The following is a 22714-nucleotide window of genomic DNA, read 5'->3' on the forward strand; positions in this document are numbered from 1 at the left end:
AACAATAGTAATAAAGCAATGAGTGATTTGTATTAGTGTGTTTAGTGAAGTGATATAATAAATTTGGGCGATTATACTGATTTGCTCTTTTTATTTAAACCCACTGTTTCATTAGTTAAACTATAAAAGTATGGACCCCATCTGTGCCGGCACTCGCCGACATACGCACGGCACCCCCTTAGAGCGCTTTCCAGTCAGTTTTATATACTATCTCTATGGTTTTAACAAAAAAAACCACTCCAAAAAGGCAGAGCACGCCCGCCAGCTAACACCAATACAGACGAAGTCCAAAAATGTCAAGTTTGTATCTGTAACCTTCTTATTGTTTTTCCTTTTTATTTTTAAAATAGGTATCCTAATATAATCCTACTCTATGATAGGTATTTTGACATTAATATCTCTATGTATTTTGATAAACAAATAGGTATATCCACAGGGTATATCATAGTAAAATAAAATAAACAGTAGGTATTCTAATTATAAACAGTTGTAGTAATTCGAATAATATTCTATCAAAAATGCCCTTGCAACAAGGCAAAACAACATCGCGGTTAGAATATTTACAAAATGTATGGAAAATGAATAAGAAAAACAAGTCCCTGAAATATGGTTTACCTTTTCTTATTTTCATGGTTGGGGGATCGATAGCTCTCAAAGAATGGACGCAGATAAGGTAATTCAATTATGAATATGTATATAATGAATTAATAGAAAAAAATACCTTACTTAATTAGGTATTCTTGCTACTATCATAATAATGTTCATATCCCTTTTTACCCGACTGCGGCAAAGCCAAAATGAAGGAATTTTTTTTAGCAGTCTATGTATGTATGTAAGTTGGTGGGTATGTACATGAACAAAAGTGGGGGTCTCCAAAAATTTTTTTTGCTATTGTATCGAGTGGGATGTCAAATGAAAGAGGAAAAATTCTGACTTCATAAATGTAAATGTATTACAACATTAAAATATACCTAGCGACAGAAAAACAATTTTACTATAATATTTCAGAGTTTAATAAGACCATCGCAGTCGGGTTTAAGTACCCTCTACACTATATTTCAACTTTTAAAATCTGTATTTATATTAATAAAAATGGAAAAATGGTCATGTATAGGTGGAAATTTGTTAACAGGTATCAGTTTGCACAGGTGAAGGGTGTGAGTAATGAAGAGGCAGAAAAGCTGGGTCTCCATAGAGATAAAAAAGTTACTCTTGAAGGAGTATATGACGAAATAAAGACACTAGACATTGATAACTGGGAAAACAAGAGAGGGCCTCGACCCTGGGAGAATACAGAGCAGAATCAGTAGCCTTTATTATTACTTTCTCTCCCTAAGATTGTTAGCTATTAAAAGCAGGAATCCCACAGCCAACAGTCTAAAGTTCATGGTTCAATGATGCTCGCTTTTACTGGGAAGAAAAACTCAACCACTTCTATGTGCCTAGACTCTAGGGCCTTCCCAGCCATCATCATAAACCAAATTACAGTAAAGGTCACTGAACCCATGAATTTGGAAATCTTCAGACGAATGGCTATGGAATTGGTGCTAACAGTCATAATGTACCTGTAGTCCTTCATTCTTCCATAATCATATTTCTTAACGAAAATATGCTTAAAGCCGCATTTTCACTAGGGGACATTTGTTGCGCGACTCTGTCGCTCGACACGAAATTCACGTGTCCCGCGCCATGTCGCCCGACGTCGTCCGACGTCGCTTGGGACATTTACGTGTCGCGCAACTTGTCGCTAGTCGATGGTCTGCGAGCGTCGACGCGCGCGACCTTCGTGTCCCTCGACAATCGCCGGGCAGGCTTTGAGTGGTGAGAACGTGTGTCGCTTTGTGTTCCACTGCACTGAACAGCACTACTTCCTCGGGCGACATACTGATCACGACTGGCCAATGAGAACGAGTCATATGTCGCGGGACATTGTCCCACAACTTTTACAGAGACAACTACGTGAATGTCGAACGACAAGTATCTGCGACATGTCGCCTAGTGAAAATGCGCCTTTAGCAACAATTTGAAGACTAAAGTTCGAAACCAATATGAAAGTGGTAACTTTTGTACTAACTTGCAATAACATTTTTATGGAATAATGAACCATACAATTTAAGTATTTAATTTATTATATAGGTGTAATATAATAATGTACAGAAGTTAGAATGTTACAATAAAATGACAAAGAATTAAGAAATTCAAGTTTAAGTGTGCTTATTAATTTATTTATATAATAAAGTAATAAATGACCTTTATCCTACTAATATTATAAAGGTGCAAGTTTTAGCTATGTATGTATGTATGTTTGTTACTGTTTCACGCAAATTATACGCTGTATTAACACAAAGGTTACTTTTTATCCCAGAAAATCAAAGAGTTCCCACAGAATTTTTAAAAACCTATATCCACGGGAACAAAGTCGCAGGCATCAGCTAGTTACCTAATAAAAGTAAATAATAGCTACTTTTTAGGCAATGATTTGATAGACAGAGTGGAAAGAAAATCCACAAATAAGTTTAGAGACAAAACTTTTTGGCACAATCTCACCAAAAAGTTCAATGATTTATAATGAAAATACCTACATAATAAAATTCTTGTTGAAACCTCGAAACAAAGAGATTGAACTCTTTGTTTCTAAAATAGAATAAGTAGGTTGGAGGATGCAGCTACTACCTACCAATGAATTGTAGTCTTTGACTACTAGGTAGGTTGGTCTTACTCAGCTACTGGGTCTACCACTGATTTCGGAGCCACCGTGGGACATGTCGTAGTACTTACAGCTACAGTCCATTATTACAACATCGACAGTCAATATCAATTATAAGTATATAGGTGTTACGGGCAATTTGATAAGTCCGGGCACTATTAATAATGGCCGGTCTGTATTAATAATGCCCGACTCAATTGGGCAATGTGATTAAAACAGCATGATTAATCACTTTTCCCGGCCATTATGAATAATGCCCACCCTATCTTGGGCAAAGTAATAAAATAGGTGAACTGTAGTGTTTTGTTTATTAAATGAAAGAACCTAACCTATCCTAAGCTTTTTTTTTATACGTGGGAAAGTCCTCATGGATTTTCCCACCATTCTCCGTGCTCGGGGAGGCGAGGTGGTTATGTCGGACTCTTATCGGCTAAAACCCCACGGCTTACCGTCTCAATCGTTGTTGCTGGGCACAGGGACACGAACGTATTGAACTGCGACCCGGCTAACGGCGCCCGCTAAGGCAGGCCCAGCTCTGGGACTAAAAGGGGCCCCAACACCGTTTAAGGCTCGCCGGAAACAAGGGCTTGCCTTCCAGCTCGAGGACCTACTCTCGAGTTGGAAGGCACTCTAGACACTACCGCACTGGTGGCATTCCTCTGTGGGCTCTCTTCGCACCACCCTCCACAGGTATCTTCCAAAGCACCCGGGCCCCGTAAGAACCTGTACAAGGTGGAACGTGAGTGCCCCATGCTTCCTCTTCGTCCAATCCTCAAGGATGGGATGGATAGCTTCGATAATCTTATGACCAGCAGTGGGTGACTCGAGCCTCCTCTGCCAATGGAAGAGGAGGTAACCTAACCTAAGGCCCTCCCCCCGCACGTACGCGCTCCTGCCAACGGCCGCGGTCCAATTTATCACATTACCCGGCTACAAGTAGGGAATTATTCATACTGCCCGGTCCGAGTGATAAATTCAAGCTATCTCAAACACTGACTTATTACATGGACCACGGGCCGTCGGGCATTATTAATAATGGCCGGTCAAAGTGATAAATTAATCACTTTGCCCATCGCTCTTGGGCATTATTAATAATGGCCGGTCCTTATTAATAATTCCCAGTTAATCACGTTGCCCGTAACATAGGTACCTATATCGAAAAAACCGGCCAAGATCCAATGGCAGCCATTTTGGATTTTTATTATTTGTGGCAATAGAAAATATGTACCTACTTAGGTAAGTACCTAGGTACCTGCCTATATCTGTGAAAATTTCAACTCTACCTATTTACGGTTCATGAGATAAGTACAGTTTGCTGACAGACGAACGGACCGACAACGGAGGCTAGTAAGGGTCCCGTTGACATCCTTCGGTTACGGAACCCTAGAAATTAGTTGATTAGCTGTGCTCTGTAATTAATAATCTTACCTATCTATCATCCCATACTTAAGTATAAGAGGTACCTAGCTATATTTAAATCGTATAGTTTTTGGGGAAAAAGTATGATTCATTTCAACAAGTCGCAATAAATACGATTTTAGAGCCACGTTGTTGTGAACAGAGGTTGTCTGTGACGTCACAATAAAGAAAACATCGTGGCCACAGCTCGTTTTCCAGAAAGATATTTTTATTGCTATTTCATGTGCAACTATGCAAAAGAAAAGAGACAAGAAATAATCGGTAAACTTCGTGGTAAACTCCGCAGTTCTCCGGCATCTGTCCTCATATTGATTTTACGTCATCAGGGACGTCTATAAAAGGAATCGGACGACATTTTCGCAATGTATATTCAAACAAAAATTCGAAGAGTGTAGAACAGAGTATTGTTGTTTGTGATTATAGATCTATTTAATAGTTACCTACATTAATACTTTAATAATAAGGTGTAAAGAGGCGTATTATTGTAGAAAATCTTTCAGCGTTATAAAACCGTAAGTACTTATTATGTTAATTTTTAAGATTTCAGTTTCATCCATGATTTCATCACAAATGTTATTTGTCATTAATCCAGATCTTAGTCCATCCATAAGAGTGATCGCTGAATCCGAGTAATTCTCATAGGTAGAATATTTGTTCGCATTGTAGTAATAACGTTAAGGAAGCGTTAAGGCTATTTAGGTCATCCTCAAGTCGACCTCGTCGTTCATGCGATTGTGGCATGCCTCATGACTCGTTCGAATCGAATCGTTCGCCATCTTGTAGACAGTTTTTCAAGTCCTTTATGTACCCTTTTACTTATTATAATATAAAATACCTAGTATTTTTTATGGCTGCAGGTATTACTTTGATTTTACGAATAAGTAGGTAACTATTTATAAAATCAAGGGAATTTATATCTCATTAATGTAGGTAGGTACTTTATTTTCAATAGCTTTACAAATTAAATTATACTAATTAGTAATTACAGTGCCTACTTATTGAAATTTAAAAGTAAAATCAGGCAAGGTGAGATTACACTAAAATTACACGAGATATTTTCGTAGTGCTGCAGGTTTCTAAAAAGCTAAGTAACCACTCTCAGCTAGACAAACTATATTTTATCTACTCAAGTACCTAGGTAGGTAGGTATTTTGCTTTGTATACTTACATCAATGATTTTTTGTTTTACCTCAGTCTTATATACTCATCGAGAGCGCATTTTATTTCTATACGCCATTGTGTTAAGTATATAAACGTAACATTTCTCTCCACTGCGTCGTATTCCTCATTGCTGAGGGTCGTGACTTGTGACCCCTTTCCATCAATAACGATGGTAGTACTTTTCTTGATGGGATGACAGTGTGGTGGATTCTCAAAACCTTCGCGTACAAATCAATTATGAGTAGGTACTTAAGTACCTAGAAATGAGATTTCAACTGTTAGGTTTTTTTTACAGACAGGTAGGTAGGTATTTCATTAGGTATTGTAGTTATCAAAGTCTGTCACCCATCGAGTTATCCGCTTGTGTCAACCATGTCTTGTCATTGTCATTACTGGAGTGTCATTATTAAAGTAAGATAACTATATACCAAATGGGGTATCATATGAAAGGGCTTTACTTGTACATTCTAAAACAGTTTTTTATTTATTTTTATGTATTTAACTGTTTTTGATTTATCGCGCAAAATGTTGGAAAAAATACCCGAGTACGGAACCCTCAGTGCGCGAGTCTGACTCGCACTTGGCCGGTTTTTTTTAAGGACACCAACTATTACACCATTGCTGCAACACGCCAGTGGTGACATTGACAAAACATGGGATCAACATTGACACAATAGCTATTGATTGATATGCGTTGTTAAAAGTAGGTCACATGTGCTTAACGAAACATATGTATCTATGGTATTAATATCATTGGGTACTATAGTACAAAGTAGGACAGGGTTATAATAACCGTAATATTTTGGATAAATATCTGAACAACCAATATTGAGCAGGAATGTATGTTCTTTATTTATGTATCTATAATATTCAGTATTTTTTAACTTAGTACTTGGGCACACTTGGGCAGTACAGAAGTATTGTAATGTGGTTTCAGTCAGATAAAATAAGGATAGAAAAGTATGACCCCCAATGCACTAATGACATTTTGGTATCTCAATTTCCAATATGTTAATTGAATATAATATTATGTGCAATATTTGGTTGTTGTAGATTTTCATTTGAAAATTTTTATCTATTTCAGATCAACATGCAAATTTTCGTGAAGACTTTGACTGGTAAAACTATTACTTTAGAGGTAGAACCATCTGACACAATTGAAAATGTAAAAGCCAAAATACAAGACAAGGAAGGGATTCCTCCAGACCAACAAAGACTGATCTTCGCAGGAAAGCAGCTTGAAGATGGGCGCACTCTATCTGACTACAACATTCAGAAGGAATCCACACTTCACTTAGTCCTGCGTTTGAGAGGTGGTATGCAGATTTTCGTAAAGACCTTGACTGGCAAAACTATCACCCTAGAAGTGGAGGCTTCCGACACAATTGAAAATGTTAAGGCCAAAATCCAAGACAAAGAAGGCATTCCTCCAGACCAACAGAGACTGATCTTTGCAGGAAAGCAGCTTGAAGATGGGCGCACTCTATCTGACTACAACATTCAGAAGGAATCCACACTTCACTTAGTCCTGCGTTTGAGAGGTGGTATGCAGATTTTCGTAAAGACCTTGACTGGGAAAACTATCACCCTAGAAGTGGAGGCTTCCGACACAATTGAAAATGTTAAGGCCAAAATCCAAGACAAAGAAGGCATTCCTCCAGACCAACAGAGACTGATCTTCGCAGGAAAGCAGCTTGAAGATGGGCGCACTCTATCTGACTACAACATTCAGAAGGAATCCACTCTTCACTTAGTTTTGCGATTGAGAGGTGGTATGCAGATTTTCGTCAAGACCTTGACTGGCAAAACTATCACCCTAGAAGTGGAGGCTTCTGACACAATTGAAAATGTTAAGGCCAAAATACAAGACAAAGAAGGCATTCCTCCAGACCAACAGAGACTGATCTTCGCAGGAAAGCAGCTTGAAGATGGGCGCACTCTATCTGACTACAACATTCAGAAGGAATCCACACTTCACTTAGTCCTGCGTTTGAGAGGTGGTATGCAGATTTTCGTAAAGACCTTGACTGGCAAAACTATCACCCTAGAAGTGGAGGCTTCCGACACAATTGAAAATGTTAAGGCCAAAATCCAAGACAAAGAAGGCATTCCTCCAGACCAACAGAGACTGATCTTCGCAGGAAAGCAGCTTGAAGATGGGCGCACTCTATCTGACTACAACATTCAGAAGGAATCCACTCTTCACTTAGTCCTGCGTTTGAGAGGTGGCATGCAGATTTTTGTCAAGACCTTGACTGGCAAAACTATAACCCTAGAAGTGGAGGCTTCAGACACTATTGAAAATGTTAAGGCCAAAATCCAAGACAAAGAAGGCATTCCTCCAGACCAACAGAGACTGATCTTCGCAGGAAAGCAGCTTGAAGATGGGCGCACTCTATCTGACTACAACATTCAGAAGGAATCCACTCTTCACTTAGTTTTGCGATTGAGAGGTGGTATGCAGATTTTCGTCAAGACCTTGACTGGCAAAACTATCACCCTAGAAGTGGAGGCTTCTGACACAATTGAAAATGTTAAGGCCAAAATACAAGACAAAGAAGGCATTCCTCCAGACCAACAGAGACTGATCTTCGCAGGAAAGCAGCTTGAAGATGGGCGCACTCTATCTGACTACAACATTCAGAAGGAATCCACTCTTCACTTAGTTTTGCGATTGAGAGGTGGTATGCAGATTTTCGTCAAGACCTTGACTGGCAAAACTATCACCCTAGAAGTGGAGGCTTCTGACACAATTGAAAATGTTAAGGCCAAAATACAAGACAAAGAAGGCATTCCTCCAGACCAACAGAGACTGATCTTCGCAGGAAAGCAGCTTGAAGATGGGCGCACTCTATCTGACTACAACATTCAGAAGGAATCCACTCTTCACTTAGTTTTGCGATTGAGAGGTGGTATGCAGATTTTCGTCAAGACCTTGACTGGCAAAACAATCACCCTAGAAGTGGAGGCTTCCGACACAATTGAAAATGTTAAGGCCAAAATCCAAGACAAAGAAGGCATTCCTCCAGACCAACAGAGACTGATCTTCGCAGGAAAGCAGCTTGAAGATGGGCGCACTCTATCTGACTACAACATTCAGAAGGAATCCACTCTTCACTTAGTTTTGCGATTGAGAGGTGGTATGCAGATTTTCGTCAAGACCTTGACTGGCAAAACTATCACCCTAGAAGTGGAGGCTTCTGACACAATTGAAAATGTTAAGGCCAAAATACAAGACAAAGAAGGCATTCCTCCAGACCAACAGAGACTGATCTTCGCAGGAAAGCAGCTTGAAGATGGGCGCACTCTATCCGACTACAACATTCAGAAGGAATCCACACTTCACTTAGTCCTGCGTTTGAGAGGTGGTATGCAGATTTTCGTGAAGACCTTGACTGGCAAAACTATCACCCTAGAAGTGGAGGCTTCCGACACAATTGAAAATGTTAAGGCCAAAATCCAAGACAAAGAAGGCATTCCTCCAGACCAACAGAGACTGATCTTCGCAGGAAAGCAGCTTGAAGATGGGCGCACTCTATCTGACTACAACATTCAGAAGGAATCCACTCTTCACTTAGTTTTGCGATTGAGAGGTGGTATGCAGATTTTCGTGAAGACCTTGACTGGCAAAACTATCACCCTAGAAGTGGAGGCTTCCGACACAATTGAAAATGTTAAGGCCAAAATCCAAGACAAAGAAGGCATTCCTCCAGACCAACAGAGACTGATCTTTGCAGGAAAGCAGCTTGAAGATGGGCGCACTCTATCTGACTACAACATTCAGAAGGAATCCACACTTCACTTAGTCCTGCGTTTGAGAGGTGGTATGCAGATTTTCGTGAAGACCTTGACTGGCAAAACTATCACCCTAGAAGTGGAGGCTTCCGACACAATTGAAAATGTTAAGGCCAAAATCCAAGACAAAGAAGGCATTCCTCCAGACCAACAGAGACTGATCTTCGCAGGAAAGCAGCTTGAAGATGGGCGCACTCTATCTGACTACAACATTCAGAAGGAATCCACTCTTCACTTAGTTTTGCGATTGAGAGGTGGTATGCAGATTTTCGTAAAGACCTTGACTGGCAAAACTATCACCCTAGAAGTGGAGGCTTCCGACACAATTGAAAATGTTAAGGCCAAAATCCAAGACAAAGAAGGCATTCCTCCAGACCAACAGAGACTGATCTTTGCAGGAAAGCAGCTTGAAGATGGGCGCACTCTATCTGACTACAACATTCAGAAGGAATCCACACTTCACTTAGTCCTGCGTTTGAGAGGTGGTATGCAGATTTTCGTGAAGACCTTGACTGGCAAAACTATCACCCTAGAAGTGGAGGCTTCCGACACAATTGAAAATGTTAAGGCCAAAATCCAAGACAAAGAAGGCATTCCTCCAGACCAACAGAGACTGATCTTCGCAGGAAAGCAGCTTGAAGATGGGCGCACTCTATCTGACTACAACATTCAGAAGGAATCCACTCTTCACTTAGTTTTGCGATTGAGAGGTGGTATGCAGATTTTCGTCAAGACCTTGACTGGCAAAACTATCACCCTAGAAGTGGAGGCTTCCGACACAATTGAAAATGTTAAGGCCAAAATACAAGACAAAGAAGGCATTCCTCCAGACCAACAGAGACTGATCTTCGCAGGAAAGCAGCTTGAAGATGGGCGCACTTTGTCCGACTATAACATTCAAAAGGAGTCAACTCTACATCTGGTTTTAAGATTAAGAGGCGGAGTGTAAAATTAATGTTTTAAACATCAATCGAAAATTAAACAGCTGCTATCATAATATTTTGTATTCTTTTCCATTTCGGAGATTGCACATTTGCAAGCTGCGCGCATGAGTCGTGTGCATGAGCCGCTCAGCTCGAAGGTGTGGATGATCTTGTTCCTATAGAATTATTTTTACTTAATATCTAAATTGTTTTATAATATTTACCTATTTCTTGGGTAAATATTTAGGACAATAAAAATTTAGGAAATTCAAATTTTACTTGGTTTTTCGCAATTTGTAAACTAATACGACAACGTAGGCTCATGGCATTTTAATTGCGGCGATGGTAGTATCGTCCTCACAGGTTTATATTAAAAATCTTTATTAAAAAATTAGCTCTAGTACCGACTAATTTGTGAGTTACAGTCGATACTAGAGCTAATTTCTTAAACTGGACCCTTTCAAGTAAGATTTTTATATAAACCTGTGAGGATGATACTACCATTGGCGCAATTAAAGTGCCATAAGCCTACTTTGTCGTATTAGTTTACAAATTGCGAAAAACCAAGTAAAATTTGAATTTCGCGGGCAGACCCGTCGCTTCCACCTTGATAAAAGTGGGAACTTTTCTTAAAATTGCTCTTATACCCAGATGACAAACGATCGATAATATCGATTGCTTTTTGTAATTAGCGATACTGGATAGTATTGAACGTAGAACTATCGATATTGACTTAATAGCAATAGTATTACCCACGATAGTTCTCGATGCTATCGATGATCGATATCCTGTGTTTCGTATCGAGGTCAAATATCGGTAGTTTTGCGCACATCGATTACATACTCTTTGGCGCACATAGCAGAGTATATGTACATTGAATATACGGGTTTTGCGATACTTTCTGGCAACACAAAAAGCCACCAAACAAGCAAACAAAAATATCTACGAAATGGCGCTAGCGTCGGCAGAGGTGTGGTATGAATTACAGTTCGGAGTGAAGTATGCCGAGATAAATCGATTCGGAAAAACATGTGACCACAGACCAATAACATATCATGACGTGACTGGCTGAATGTGTTGTCAGCTGATTAGTGTCAACTGTCACAAACCAATAAATGTAAATAATATTGAAGTGGGACTTCGTCTGTGTTGGTGTTAGCTGGCGGGCGTGCTCGTGCTCTGCCTTTTTGGAGTGTTTTTTTGTTAAAACTGACTGGAAAGCGCTCTAAGGGGGTGCCGTGCATATGTCGGCAAGCGCCGGCACAGACGGGGTCCATACTTGTATAGTTTAGCTAACTTGTTACAAATAACTACAAACTTGACATTGGCTAATCTTTGTAAAGCCAGACGAGCAAAAAAATTAAAAAAAATTAAGTGTGTTCATTTGACATTTACGGTTCATTTCATTTACCTTTGTGCCAACCAAAGAGTATGTAATCACTAGTGCCAACTGACGTGTGTTGTTGTGTGGTGTTATTCATTCAAGATTCGAAACATAATCAAAAATTGGAATACCTATCTCAAAGAGTAAATGTATTTAAACTTTAAAGGGTAACCTACCTATACCACTGTAGAAAGCTGTGAGTCTGATAGAAAGCCACAAAATAAGAAGAAAGAAGATATTGTAAAATTATCTTTTTATTGTCAGACAGAAAATTACGCGAAAACAGTTATGAGTCGAAACATCGATGATAAAAACTTTTTAGCAGCATTTGTGATCATAATCTTATTCTATTTTGGTGAATGTAAGTATTTTCCATTTTCTGATGTTAAATTGAGTAACTACTTTTATTATTTCTACCATATTCGATATCAACAACAAGCTAGTAATACTTACTCAACGGTTAAATGATGCAGTCCAAAATGAACCTGGCTGTCTCCGAGAGGGGTATGCCAGTTTTATTATGAATTTGACTCCTAATCAGTTTCTGCGTCACAAAGATTATTAATATTTGCATGCTGAAAAGGCAGAGTATAGGGCATTGGAACTGATTAACAAATAAGTAATAATGTGTTTTTGTACCCTTATTCCCAGGAATAAAAATAATTATTATTACTCAGCATCATACCAAAATGCCAAATTGCTTGAGACAACTTTGCCAGTAGGTTGCTTTCATAGCTCTACTTAGTAAAAAGTATTTTATTTTTAGGCTCCATTCATCAGAATTTAAAATATTATGAGACATTACATGCATCAAAGTTAACACATCACATAGTGAAGCGAGGTACCAAGCTCTCCAAGCATCCCTTTAACACAATAAAAGAGCTACACTTTCAAACACTTGGAAAGAGTTTTAGGCTTATCCTGCATCCACACAATTCTGTGCTGCATTCTAATTTCAAAGCATATTCTGTGGATGCTGATGGGAACAAAACTGTAGTTCATATTGGTAAGTGCTTATAGGCCATAATTACACCTGTAAGTTTAGGCTACTTAAGTGAGTAAAACTTACAGCTGTAATTGTGGTCTAAAAATGAGAAATTCAAAGGTCAATAAGAGCCTAGACTGTAATGTTATCACATCTGTATAAGTTTAATTTTCAGATAATATAATCCAGTATAAACTATTTGTTTGGAATTTGTTTTAACAAATTTACAATTGTGCTAATTCTGTTTTACATAATTTCTGTGTAATTTCTCTCTTATTATACCTAATAATAATAATTATAAATTATTTTAAAAGATTATCCTTGAGTTGTCTGTGCCTAATTATTGACAAAAACATTGTTAGAAACTAATATCTGTTGTAGATTATGATCAATTCTACACTGGCAGAGTATTTGGTGAAGTGACATCAGAAGTTAAGCTTCATATTGATGATGGAGTCATCACGGGTATCATTCATACTCCTGATGAAACCTTTCACATTGAGGTCTGCATTTTAAACAATTTTTATAAACTACTAGGTGATGTATGTGACTAATTAGATTTAAGATTTAAAAATCCCATGGGTGTTCTTGGATTTTCTGGGATAAAGTACTTTTTATCAAACTAGCCATATCCATCTGGACTCTTTGACTGTCCGGGATGCAAGCAATCTCTGTACCTAATTTTGCTAAAATCAGTTTAGCAGATGGGCTGGGATACACTTACACATTTATGATATTTGTACATGGATTATTGTCCCTTGCTATGTAATCTAATCAGGTTACATAGTATTATTCAAAGAAGATACAAAGAAGTATATTTATAGAGTTATTCAAAGAAGTAACTGACTGATTGACATAGCTGAAACTGCAATAAACTTTGAAATTATTTTGAGAAAAGCATATTAAAATTTTTTAATCATGTTGCAGGAAAAAGCAAGATTGTAGATATAAATCTTTTATTTTACAGCCATCATGGAGGCACTTACCACATCTTGGTGACAAAACTATGATCACTTACCGCTCCTCAGATATAAAGCTTAGTTGGTCCGGTACTGAGAACCACAATCCACGGGTTTGTGGCTATGTCAAGGAAGGAGAGGGTAAATATTTGTGAATAAAACACCTTACAATTTATCACAACTACCAATATATTAATTTTTGAACACCAATTTTACTCTACCCCTCAATCTTACCAACTGTTCAATTGGTGTCATGTAAAACAAAATGTAGTCTCCAAATCTTCTGTCTTTTATATTGCATTAAACATTTTCAGATAGGAAAATAAATCCATATTTGTATTAGTTTCCTGTCTATCTGCACCAAATATGCTAAATTGAGTTGCATTTGTAACTGTTAGATACACAATCAGCTCCAGTTTTTCATGTTTTGATATAGAGTTGGAAGACGATGAAGAAGATGACTACAACGATGATTTGGAATCAAAGCACGAACAATCTGAAAAGAACAAATATTTAGACCGAAAACAAGAAAATGGGCACATTACTGAAAAATCAGCACCAGATATTAGGAATGATGAGGACTTAAAACATGGAAAACGAGTTAAAAGGCAGAGCGACTATGAGTACACGCCCACGAAGACACGATGTCCGTTGCTACTTGTGGCTGATTATAGATTTTTTCAAGAAATGGGTGCAAGTAATACTAAGAGCACCATCAGTTATTTGGTATATACAATATCAAAGCTTCCAGTAGTTTAGTCTAACGCGTTCTGCAACTGTCAGCAAACGTGTCAATCCATACTTAATATTATAAATGCGAAAGTGTGTCTGTCTGTCTACTACTACGTTTTCACGGCCCAACCGCTGAACCGATTTTAATGTGCAGACTTGGGATACATCCAGAGGAAGGACATAGGCTACTTTTTATCCCGGAAAATCAAAGAGTTCCTATTTTTGGGTAAGGTAAATTATTATACTTTTATTTCATATTTAAATTTATTAACTTTTACATTTGTGTCAAATAAATGTTGTTCCTCTTACGTTAGTATATTTTCGAATGTCGTCGTTTTAAAACCACTCTTACAGGTAACCTCTCCACGTTTATTAGCCACTCCCCTTTTTATCTTATCGTTATCGGCCAATCCAAATTGTACAATGAATAAACTTAGTGACTAATATACAAATCATCAAGCTCGTTTAACAAATCATCTAAGTAATAAAGATGTTTTCATCTTATATATTGATTACAAATATTATCCTTTATCATGCTACAATTCATCAACTAAAAACTATAAGAATTTTATATACAGTACGTTTATCGATCAGATGTTGAACAACTTCAGCCAATCAATGACGCCTTCTAATATGATGTTATGATTTGTTATGATTTGAGTGGCGCCAACTATCTAATCAGTAACTTCTACACGTTTATAGATAATTAATATGGGCCAAGCTTACAGCTCGGCCATCCTGTTTTAAGCGAGTCTCATCGCTTTTAAAAAAAAATTAAAACTTAAGTAACATGTAAACTTCACAACCAAAATGACAAAGACTTAGTTCAACAAAACAAAAAAAAATTAAGATAGTAATTAATTAAATTAATATTCTTGCTAACCTTAACTAGAAGGAATATACAGTTTTATTGATACATTGGTATTGATTATGATTGCAACTTAATTTTAGAGCACTCGCAGCAACCCTTTCCATCCGATATAATTAGAGAATAGCAGATAAACTCAATTCAATTCCAAACTATTTACCCTCGCAACTTTACCTGCCAGTCTACAGTAGCACTCAAATTTAGCCTTTAATCTAAAATTCATTTTTCTGTTCTCTTCCGCTAATATTAAAATAAAAAGATGCAGACACTCTAAATTTATAAATAATTTTTCAAAAATCATAAAGATATCAAAAATTGCGAGACCAGTAGCAACTAAAGGAGGCCTCCATTTAATCAAAGAAGGTAGGTACATGCATAAAGTCCGAAGTATCAATTATAACTCACAAGCCAATATTTTACAGGAACACTCAATAGAGATTTGGGGATGAGCATGTAAAACTAATTACTAAAAACTACTTTAAAGGGTTTCAAGTATCTCAAAATAAATTGTTAAAAGTTCTGTTCCAACTAGACTCTCCTTCCCACTAAAGAATTATATAAGAAAACTGATGAACTATATTATATAAGTCAATTATACAAATTCAAAATATGTCTATTTGTTAGGAAAATACTATTAAAGTCCGTACATACACGCATCACTTTAAAGCTAAATCTCATAAATATGGTACACAAAACGAACATACCTATTATGCTACAATTACATAAAGCTAGGACTAATTATGGTATGTAAACTACCTAGCTCTACTACATAATGTACTTGCCGAAACTCATACTGGAGGAAAAATCTTTTACAAAGTTTAAAGTTTAATCAAACAGTGTCAAACACCATAGATATCTTAGCTAGATGTAGGTATAGTTTGTTAACGAATATAACGTGTTTTGACTTTTTATATTATTGTATAGTCACCATACCTTTAAAGATTATGTTTTCTTCTATATTTATATTTAGAATCGGGAGCGATTCTTAATATGAATATGTGTAAGTGAACTTCTTGTCCTTTTGATAAAATAAACTCTCTAAACTTAAAGTTAATCGCCGCCAGTTCTCGATTTAAATCACAAAACATTTTCATACACTTTCAACGCAATAGTTTTACGCACATATTTTCTTCTTCCCTTCTTATTGGAAAATCGCGGATTCCGAGCCTTGGCGCGTCTCTCTTCTACCGGGATACATATATGATTGTCCTTATTTCCCTCCAGATCCAAATTTTTAATGACCCTTATCCTAGGGTCCTTTCCCTCCAGATCCAAGTTTTTAATGACCCTTATCCTAGGGTCCACCTCCTTCCTCCTATAGGACTTTTTGTCCATAGCCCGTAACCTCGGGGCTTTTCCATCCTTCCTTGGGACTTTGTGTCCCTGACCCATACCTAGTTTTGGGTCTTCCTTTCCCTCATTTGTTCATTTCCAACATCCTTGGATCCTGCAAACATAAAACACTTTGAGTAGACCGTTCATTTAATTTTGTTTCATAAGCATCCATCATAATACAATCCGACCTAAGAGAAGTAATTTTACTTGGTAACCTAGAAAACCTATTATCATTATTATAATTTAGTTTTCTCCAGTTCCGTACCCCTCGAAGGGTGCCTACGAGACCCTATTTTCTAAACCTCTGCTCTCCGTCCGTCTGTCCGTCTGCACGTGCGTCACGGCCCGAACCGCGAACGGCGTATCGTGAACCGTGATAGATAGAGAGTTGAAAGGAACGTGATTACGGATGTATGAAAATCCTATGCCTGGTTGCTTCCAATTCAAACTTTTTCTTTTAATGCAGATTACGCTTCCCATATTTCTTACAATTACCTATTGTTTTTTTTTTTTCTAGCAAAATCCACATTCTGAAGTACTAATGGACAATGTTAAACAAACGCCAGGGTACAGTAGTTGCGTCACTTGTGCCTCTTAACCATATAATATCTACATGCAAAAAGAATCTTTGATTTATAATTTCAAATGATACTTATATATTTTATTTTAGCCATAATATGCACCATATGGCGTACTTTGTCGTTTCGAGTAACATAAGCAGAACTACCAAATTCGACCCTGGGAACGACACAGTCGCGACTCGCCGCCGAATGATACCTATTAGTTTATCATTAATTCCTTTTCATAGAGAAAAGCGATATCAACATAATAGCAGGAAAAAAAATGAAATAAATATTCCGTTCGATACATCTCTATTCTCTACGACATCAAGATCTCTATCACAAGCTGATCGATCATAAAGATTAGAAGAAAGTAGGTACCTTATACATTATTTTATATGTTAACCGTAATGACCCGCATCTGTTCGATTTCCCTTTATTCGTTTCGTAAAAGATTCATCCTCGTACGTCCATCATCATCATCATCGTCATCTACATCGTCATCATCATAAGGTCACTGTTGAACATAAACCTTCCCTAGTAAGCACCACACGTACTGTCCTCAGCCTTCCTCATTCAACCCCTGGTTCCTATTGATACAAACCACTAAACCCCCCCCCATCAAATGTGTACCTATCTACATCCATCCATCATACCCAAATGCCGTGCTGGTTGATGTGATGAGCGACAAAGTGTTAACCTCTTCAATACGTCATGGAACTGTAGGAATAGCCATGGAAGACCTCCAAACCGAACCTTGATATTTTGTGTAAGTGGTCCCACGAGTCAAAAAAAAATATTCTTGTCCATAAAGGAACAAGCCACGATATAGATTCTTCTATCGGAACTTAAATATTCCAATCACTGCATGTATTCCAACTAATCAGTTTGCTACTGTATATTTGAAATTGATAATAAATAAAAATGTTAGCTTAATTAAATTCCTATGATAATTCGATTTTTGGTGCATCAACCAGCTTCACCTATTATGTAAAATTAAATATATATATTTTTTTTTTAAATTACCGGCTGTACATTTTAAACTAACCTAAGCAAAATATACTTTCTTACTAATAACTTAATCTTAAAAATTTTCAAGAGGATCCTTCCGCCTCAAATTAACTCAATGATAAAAATGAACAGGAAACTTTAAATGTTGTAAAATCCAGCCAATGCTTCGTACCTTGCCTTATTAATCCAATAGGTACTTCTTTGGATTTTGTCAAAACAAAATACTTTTACTTGTTGAGTGTATAATAAATAAATAATGTAATAAATCAATTAACTGTTAAAGCTAATAACTTTTACAGAAAGCGAACCTCATGATATCTCTTATGAGTTTTAAGCGTAAAATTACCACGCCGAAAACAAAACATGAGCTGACAGTATTCTTATTTGATATACGTAATCCAGTAATACTATATCTATCTACATAATTCGTAAATATGTATGTATAGTTTGTAAGTTACTATTTCACTTTATGCTGTTTCAATGCTTTAAGTTATTATTTTTATCTTTGTCTCATTTTTTTAGTTTAGCCTCATTCTATTTTTAAACTTACTATTTCGCTATAATATTTACAAGTAACCTCATCGAAGACTACACGGTCTTCTGATAACCCAACAAGCATTTATCCAACAGCTATCGCTTTCACCCGAACGGAGGTTCCCTGAAATATACTGAGATAACAATACCTAGTCGACACATGGATGTACAAGAGCGGCAACAAGCTATGACCTCCTCTAGTCATAACTATATCTTTATGATTGTAACATTTCAAACAGTGAAAGTATGTATAAGCGATTTCGTCCATAGGACATGCGCTCTAAAGAATGTTAATATAATTATCAGCAACTAAAAGCTTGAAGAAACTAATAGGTACAACTTGTCTTTGAAGTATGAAAATATGCACATTTATCAAGTATACCAGTCCATCAAACATTAAAGTACGCATTTATAAAATGATAACTCACTTATTAATCAAGATAACTACCTGTTTATCAAACCTACCCTACCAAATATAAATAACTACTCACCAAATGTAATACTTTATAACTTAAGTAAAAATATGAAACAAATGTGCATCAACCACATACATACACTCTTCAAATTCATCCATTTATCAAAATGTTATATAATATAACCATTCACCAAATCCATTATATACTTAGTTCATTAAATAGTTTAGTCAAACTTTACTCCACTTGCCACGATTGCAAATTTTCCAAAATAATCAGCCGCAAACATTGCAGCTCATCTCACTTGATAAAGCATCCCTTCCCAGAAAAACAGGCATTAGGAATGTCTTTCCAAGACGCGCGAGAGACAGCCACCGTGGCTTTTCGCGAGATTTAATCCAAATTGAACTAATGCCTAAATAAATGATTTAATTAGAGGGCGATTGCTTTTGCAACCTCTAACCGTCCAATCAAACACCGAAAGTATTCAATAATCCGAGACGTAAATAAAAACCCGTCAGAACACCGTATTTATAAAAACAGAGACAAGAAAAAGATTCCTCCTCGCAATAGATCGCGTGACATCCAACAAGTGAATTATCGACTTTATTACACAACTTATCCTCAACATGTTTTACATCATTTCCTACAATTGAAATCTTTCTATTTTAAATACCCTAACTACAACTTCATAATCCAACTAAAAATCAAACTAGATTTATCCCTCGGTCCCACATCTTTAATGCTTTTTTTTTTTCTGTTTGGGTAACTAAAACAAAAAAAAAATATATACTCATGTTATAAAACGTTGTCAAAGCTTTCCTGAACGCGCTAAATAAGCAAAAACATAAAATCAGGCGAAATGCCAGACCAGCCGAAAACCCTTCAATGCTTAATCAGCCTAAAAAAAAAATTATGATCAATATTCATATTATTATCATGAGATACTACCGGCGCTCCTAAGCGAAATTTATAAGGCACCGCATTTCGATTTTATCAAATAGACTGATCAATTTCGAGAGCACAACAAACGTGGTTTCCTGAGAGTTTTGTTAACTAAATGCATATCGAAACTGAACTATCGCGAAGCGAGTCAAGCGAGCGTGAATTTTTTTTTAAAATATATTTCTGGGATAATGTCATGCCACAAACGCGAGCGTAGTGCAAAGATATTTGCCTAAAATTTCTTTCGTACAACAAAGAAAATAGTATTTTGGTAGTAGGTACTTATTATCGCGCCCTGCCCTAAGGGCAGTACTGTAGGTATATTACCATTAAAAAAAACTTACTCTAATTTTAATAGAACATTTGCCAGGAATTTAACCCGCCAAGCGATGTTAATCCAATAAAAACAAAATCATATTGCATTTAAATGCGGCAGTACACAGTTAATTGCGTGAATACAGGTAAAAAAAAACCCCGCTGCCCATATACTATACCTACCTACTACTCGTAGTACTCAAATTATTGTGCCAGTATTAAAAGTAAATTAGCTGTTATCTAGCGTGGTAGACTACGGCCTAAACCCTTCTCATTCTGTGAGGAGACACTTGTTGCTCAGTAGTGGGCCGGCCATGGGTTGTTCATGGTGAGCTGTTATCAGCAAAGTTATGTTTGAAACTCAAACATTACGCGTTTCAAGTGGTAAAAATAGATAAATGAAAACATTTCTCCTCACTTTTGTAAAAAAAAAAACACTTATTTATGCACCCCGTATTTAAAACTATCTGACTACCTACCTACCATAATTTTAAATTTAGTTAAAGAATAACCAGATAAGATAAACCTACTTTTACACCCATTTTAGGATTTATATTTCTCAAAATGCTCAATTTATTAACCCTGGTCACTATTACTTTATTACAACGGATCACCTTCATTTTTATCAATTAACATTTTATATCCCCAATCACTCAGTAACCATTACAAGTAGAGGCGGATTATTTCACTGGCAGGCGTAAAACGAAAAGCTATTTTATGTAACTTTTTCTACCTTATCCCAAAGCGGTTTACAAAAAATAATAATTTCACAAAACAACATTCAAGATGCCCAATGAGTGCTGTGTGATAATATCGCGTCACTGTGTGCTAGAAAAAGGAAAACATCTATCTATACAATGAATGCAGCAAACGATTGAACCTAAATCCAGAAATTCACCTTCCGTAAAACAAAACCACTATGTGAAAATAAATCCCTATCGTTACTCTTAACCAAACTAATTCGGCACACGATTACAAGTGTGAAGATTGAAATACCACGTTCCGTGAGATATTCACCTGTGAAATCATTTAATGAGAAATAAAACCCCGGCAGGACATAGTAGATACATCCTGAAAACTATTTAAAAGTAACAATAACGCCCATCATTAAGTAAACCACACTTTTTATATTGTTTAACACTATGTTCACTATCTATTCCATTGTACCCACGATACAGGATAACCTAGTGCGGGTACCACCAGAAACAGGAAAATTGTACAAGACTGTATTTTGTAAATAAACATTTTTCATTTTTCATTGTAAAATAAGCCTTCTAAATACCTCAATGTTATTTAAACCACAATTTGAAGGTCGATCGCATTTGTATAACCAATATACAAGATGAATTATAAACATGTGGGTAATTCTAGGTATCATAACGTTATATAATTTCCATTCCAACTCGGAGCAAAGCTTTTTAACAAAATGATAACTAAATGTAGAACAAACAAAACGAAAACCCACACAAAAAAAAAAAAATTACCATTAATAGCTATCAATAAAAATAAAATCATGGAAAGATCCTACCCGTCCAGAAATCCTTTGATGCCATGACTAGGTACTTTGATATATTGAGGCCCAAATATTGGCCTTGTGCTCCAAAATGTCTGTGGTCTACTAGACCTCCACTTCTTTCTCGTTCCTCTGTATATTTCCACTTGTTTCTCTGAGTCGTGAGCGTGACAAGAAAATATTATATTTTCTTGATGTCCCTCTTCTGACCTTTTGGGTAAGGTCTGACGAAATCACAAACACAATCTTTATGATAAATTATTATACTTTTATTTCATATTTAAATTTATTAACTTTTACATTTGTGTCAAATAAATGTTGTTCCTCTTACGTTAGTATATTTTCGAATGTCGTCGTTTTAAAACCACTCTTACAGGTAACCTCTCCACGTTTATTAGCCACTCCCCTTTTTATCTTATCGTTATCGGCCAATCCAAATTGTACAATGAATAAACTTAGTGACTAATATACAAATCATCAAGCTCGTTTAACAAATCATCTAAGTAATAAAGATGTTTTCATCTTATATATTGATTACAAATATTATCCTTTATCATGCTACAATTCATCAACTAAAAACTATAAGAATTTTATATACAGTACGTTTATCGATCAGATGTTGAACAACTTCAGCCAATCAATGACGCCTTCTAATATGATGTTATGATTTGTTATGATTTGAGTGGCGCCAACTATCTAATCAGTAACTTCTACACGTTTATAGATAATTAATATGGGCCAAGCTTACACTATGGGATTTAAAAAAACCGAAATTCACGCGGGCGAAGCCGCGGGCATCCTCTAGTACTGTAATAATTGTACCCAAGATCCTTTGATGTTTGCAAGTAAACCAACACCAGTTCAGAAAAACTCAACTCAAACTATTCAGAAAACTTCCTCTGAACACGTTGGCCGATTGTTTTCGTCCATTGCGTTAGACTAACGTATTAGGGGGCACAACAGTGAATCATTGATCAAAAATTGGAGCATTTGTATTCAATAATCTCATTGTTGCAGATCAGCTTAATTGACAGAGTTCATAAAATTTACAATGATACAGTATGGCAAGATCGTCAAGTAAGTTACCAATAATTCAGATTATTTAGGGGCAACTTTATAAGGACTTGACAAAGTTGTTGTAACTGGCCAAATCAT

The 22714-nt window shown here is 36.6% G+C and overlaps 3 protein-coding genes across 4 annotated transcripts in view; all 3 read left to right on the forward strand.

The window, feature by feature from the left end:
* Positions 1-389: 389 nt before the first annotated feature.
* On the forward strand, positions 390-1609 carry LOC123874359 (cytochrome c oxidase assembly protein COX16 homolog, mitochondrial). Its single transcript, XM_045919646.1, has 2 exons — positions 390-673; positions 1133-1609. Exons 1-2 carry the CDS (start codon positions 519-521, stop codon positions 1308-1310), a joined length of 333 nt encoding a protein of 110 aa, XP_045775602.1. The 5' UTR covers positions 390-518; the 3' UTR covers positions 1311-1609.
* A 4466-nt stretch (positions 1610-6075) lies between these two features.
* Positions 6076-10079, forward strand: LOC123874355 (polyubiquitin-A-like). The gene is made up of 2 exons (XM_045919636.1): positions 6076-6081; positions 6372-10079. The coding sequence occupies exon 2, from the start codon at positions 6378-6380 to the stop codon at positions 10029-10031; it is 3654 nt and encodes a 1217-aa protein (XP_045775592.1). The 5' UTR covers positions 6076-6081; positions 6372-6377; the 3' UTR covers positions 10032-10079.
* A 1349-nt stretch (positions 10080-11428) lies between these two features.
* LOC123874356 (ADAM 17-like protease) overlaps positions 11429-22714 on the forward strand; it is a 47611-nt gene continuing 36325 nt past the window's right edge. For both annotated transcript variants that reach the window (XM_045919637.1, XM_045919638.1), the window contains exons 1-6: positions 11429-11750; positions 12156-12395; positions 12756-12877; positions 13342-13474; positions 13770-14059; positions 22577-22636. In XM_045919637.1, coding sequence (XP_045775593.1) covers positions 11678-11750; positions 12156-12395; positions 12756-12877; positions 13342-13474; positions 13770-14059; positions 22577-22636 — 918 coding nt within the window. In that variant the 5' untranslated portion in view covers positions 11429-11677. The remainder of the gene's footprint in view (positions 11751-12155; positions 12396-12755; positions 12878-13341; positions 13475-13769; positions 14060-22576; positions 22637-22714) is intronic.

The sequence above is a fragment of the Maniola jurtina genome, chromosome 18 (genome assembly GCF_905333055.1).
Source record: "Maniola jurtina chromosome 18, ilManJurt1.1, whole genome shotgun sequence".
NCBI lineage: Eukaryota > Metazoa > Arthropoda > Insecta > Lepidoptera > Nymphalidae > Maniola > Maniola jurtina.

Excerpts from the sequence above, each read along its gene's own strand:
- LOC123874355 (XM_045919636.1), top strand. The coding sequence starts at position 6,378 with ATGCAAATTTTCGTGAAGACTTTGACTGGTAAAACTATTACTTTAGAG.
- LOC123874359 (XM_045919646.1), top strand. The coding sequence starts at position 519 with ATGCCCTTGCAACAAGGCAAAACAACATCGCGGTTAGAATATTTACAA. Across the intron at positions 674-1,132 it reads AAAGAATGGACGCAGATAAG|GTATCAGTTTGCACAGGTGA; the intron begins GTAATTCAATTA and ends ATTTGTTAACAG.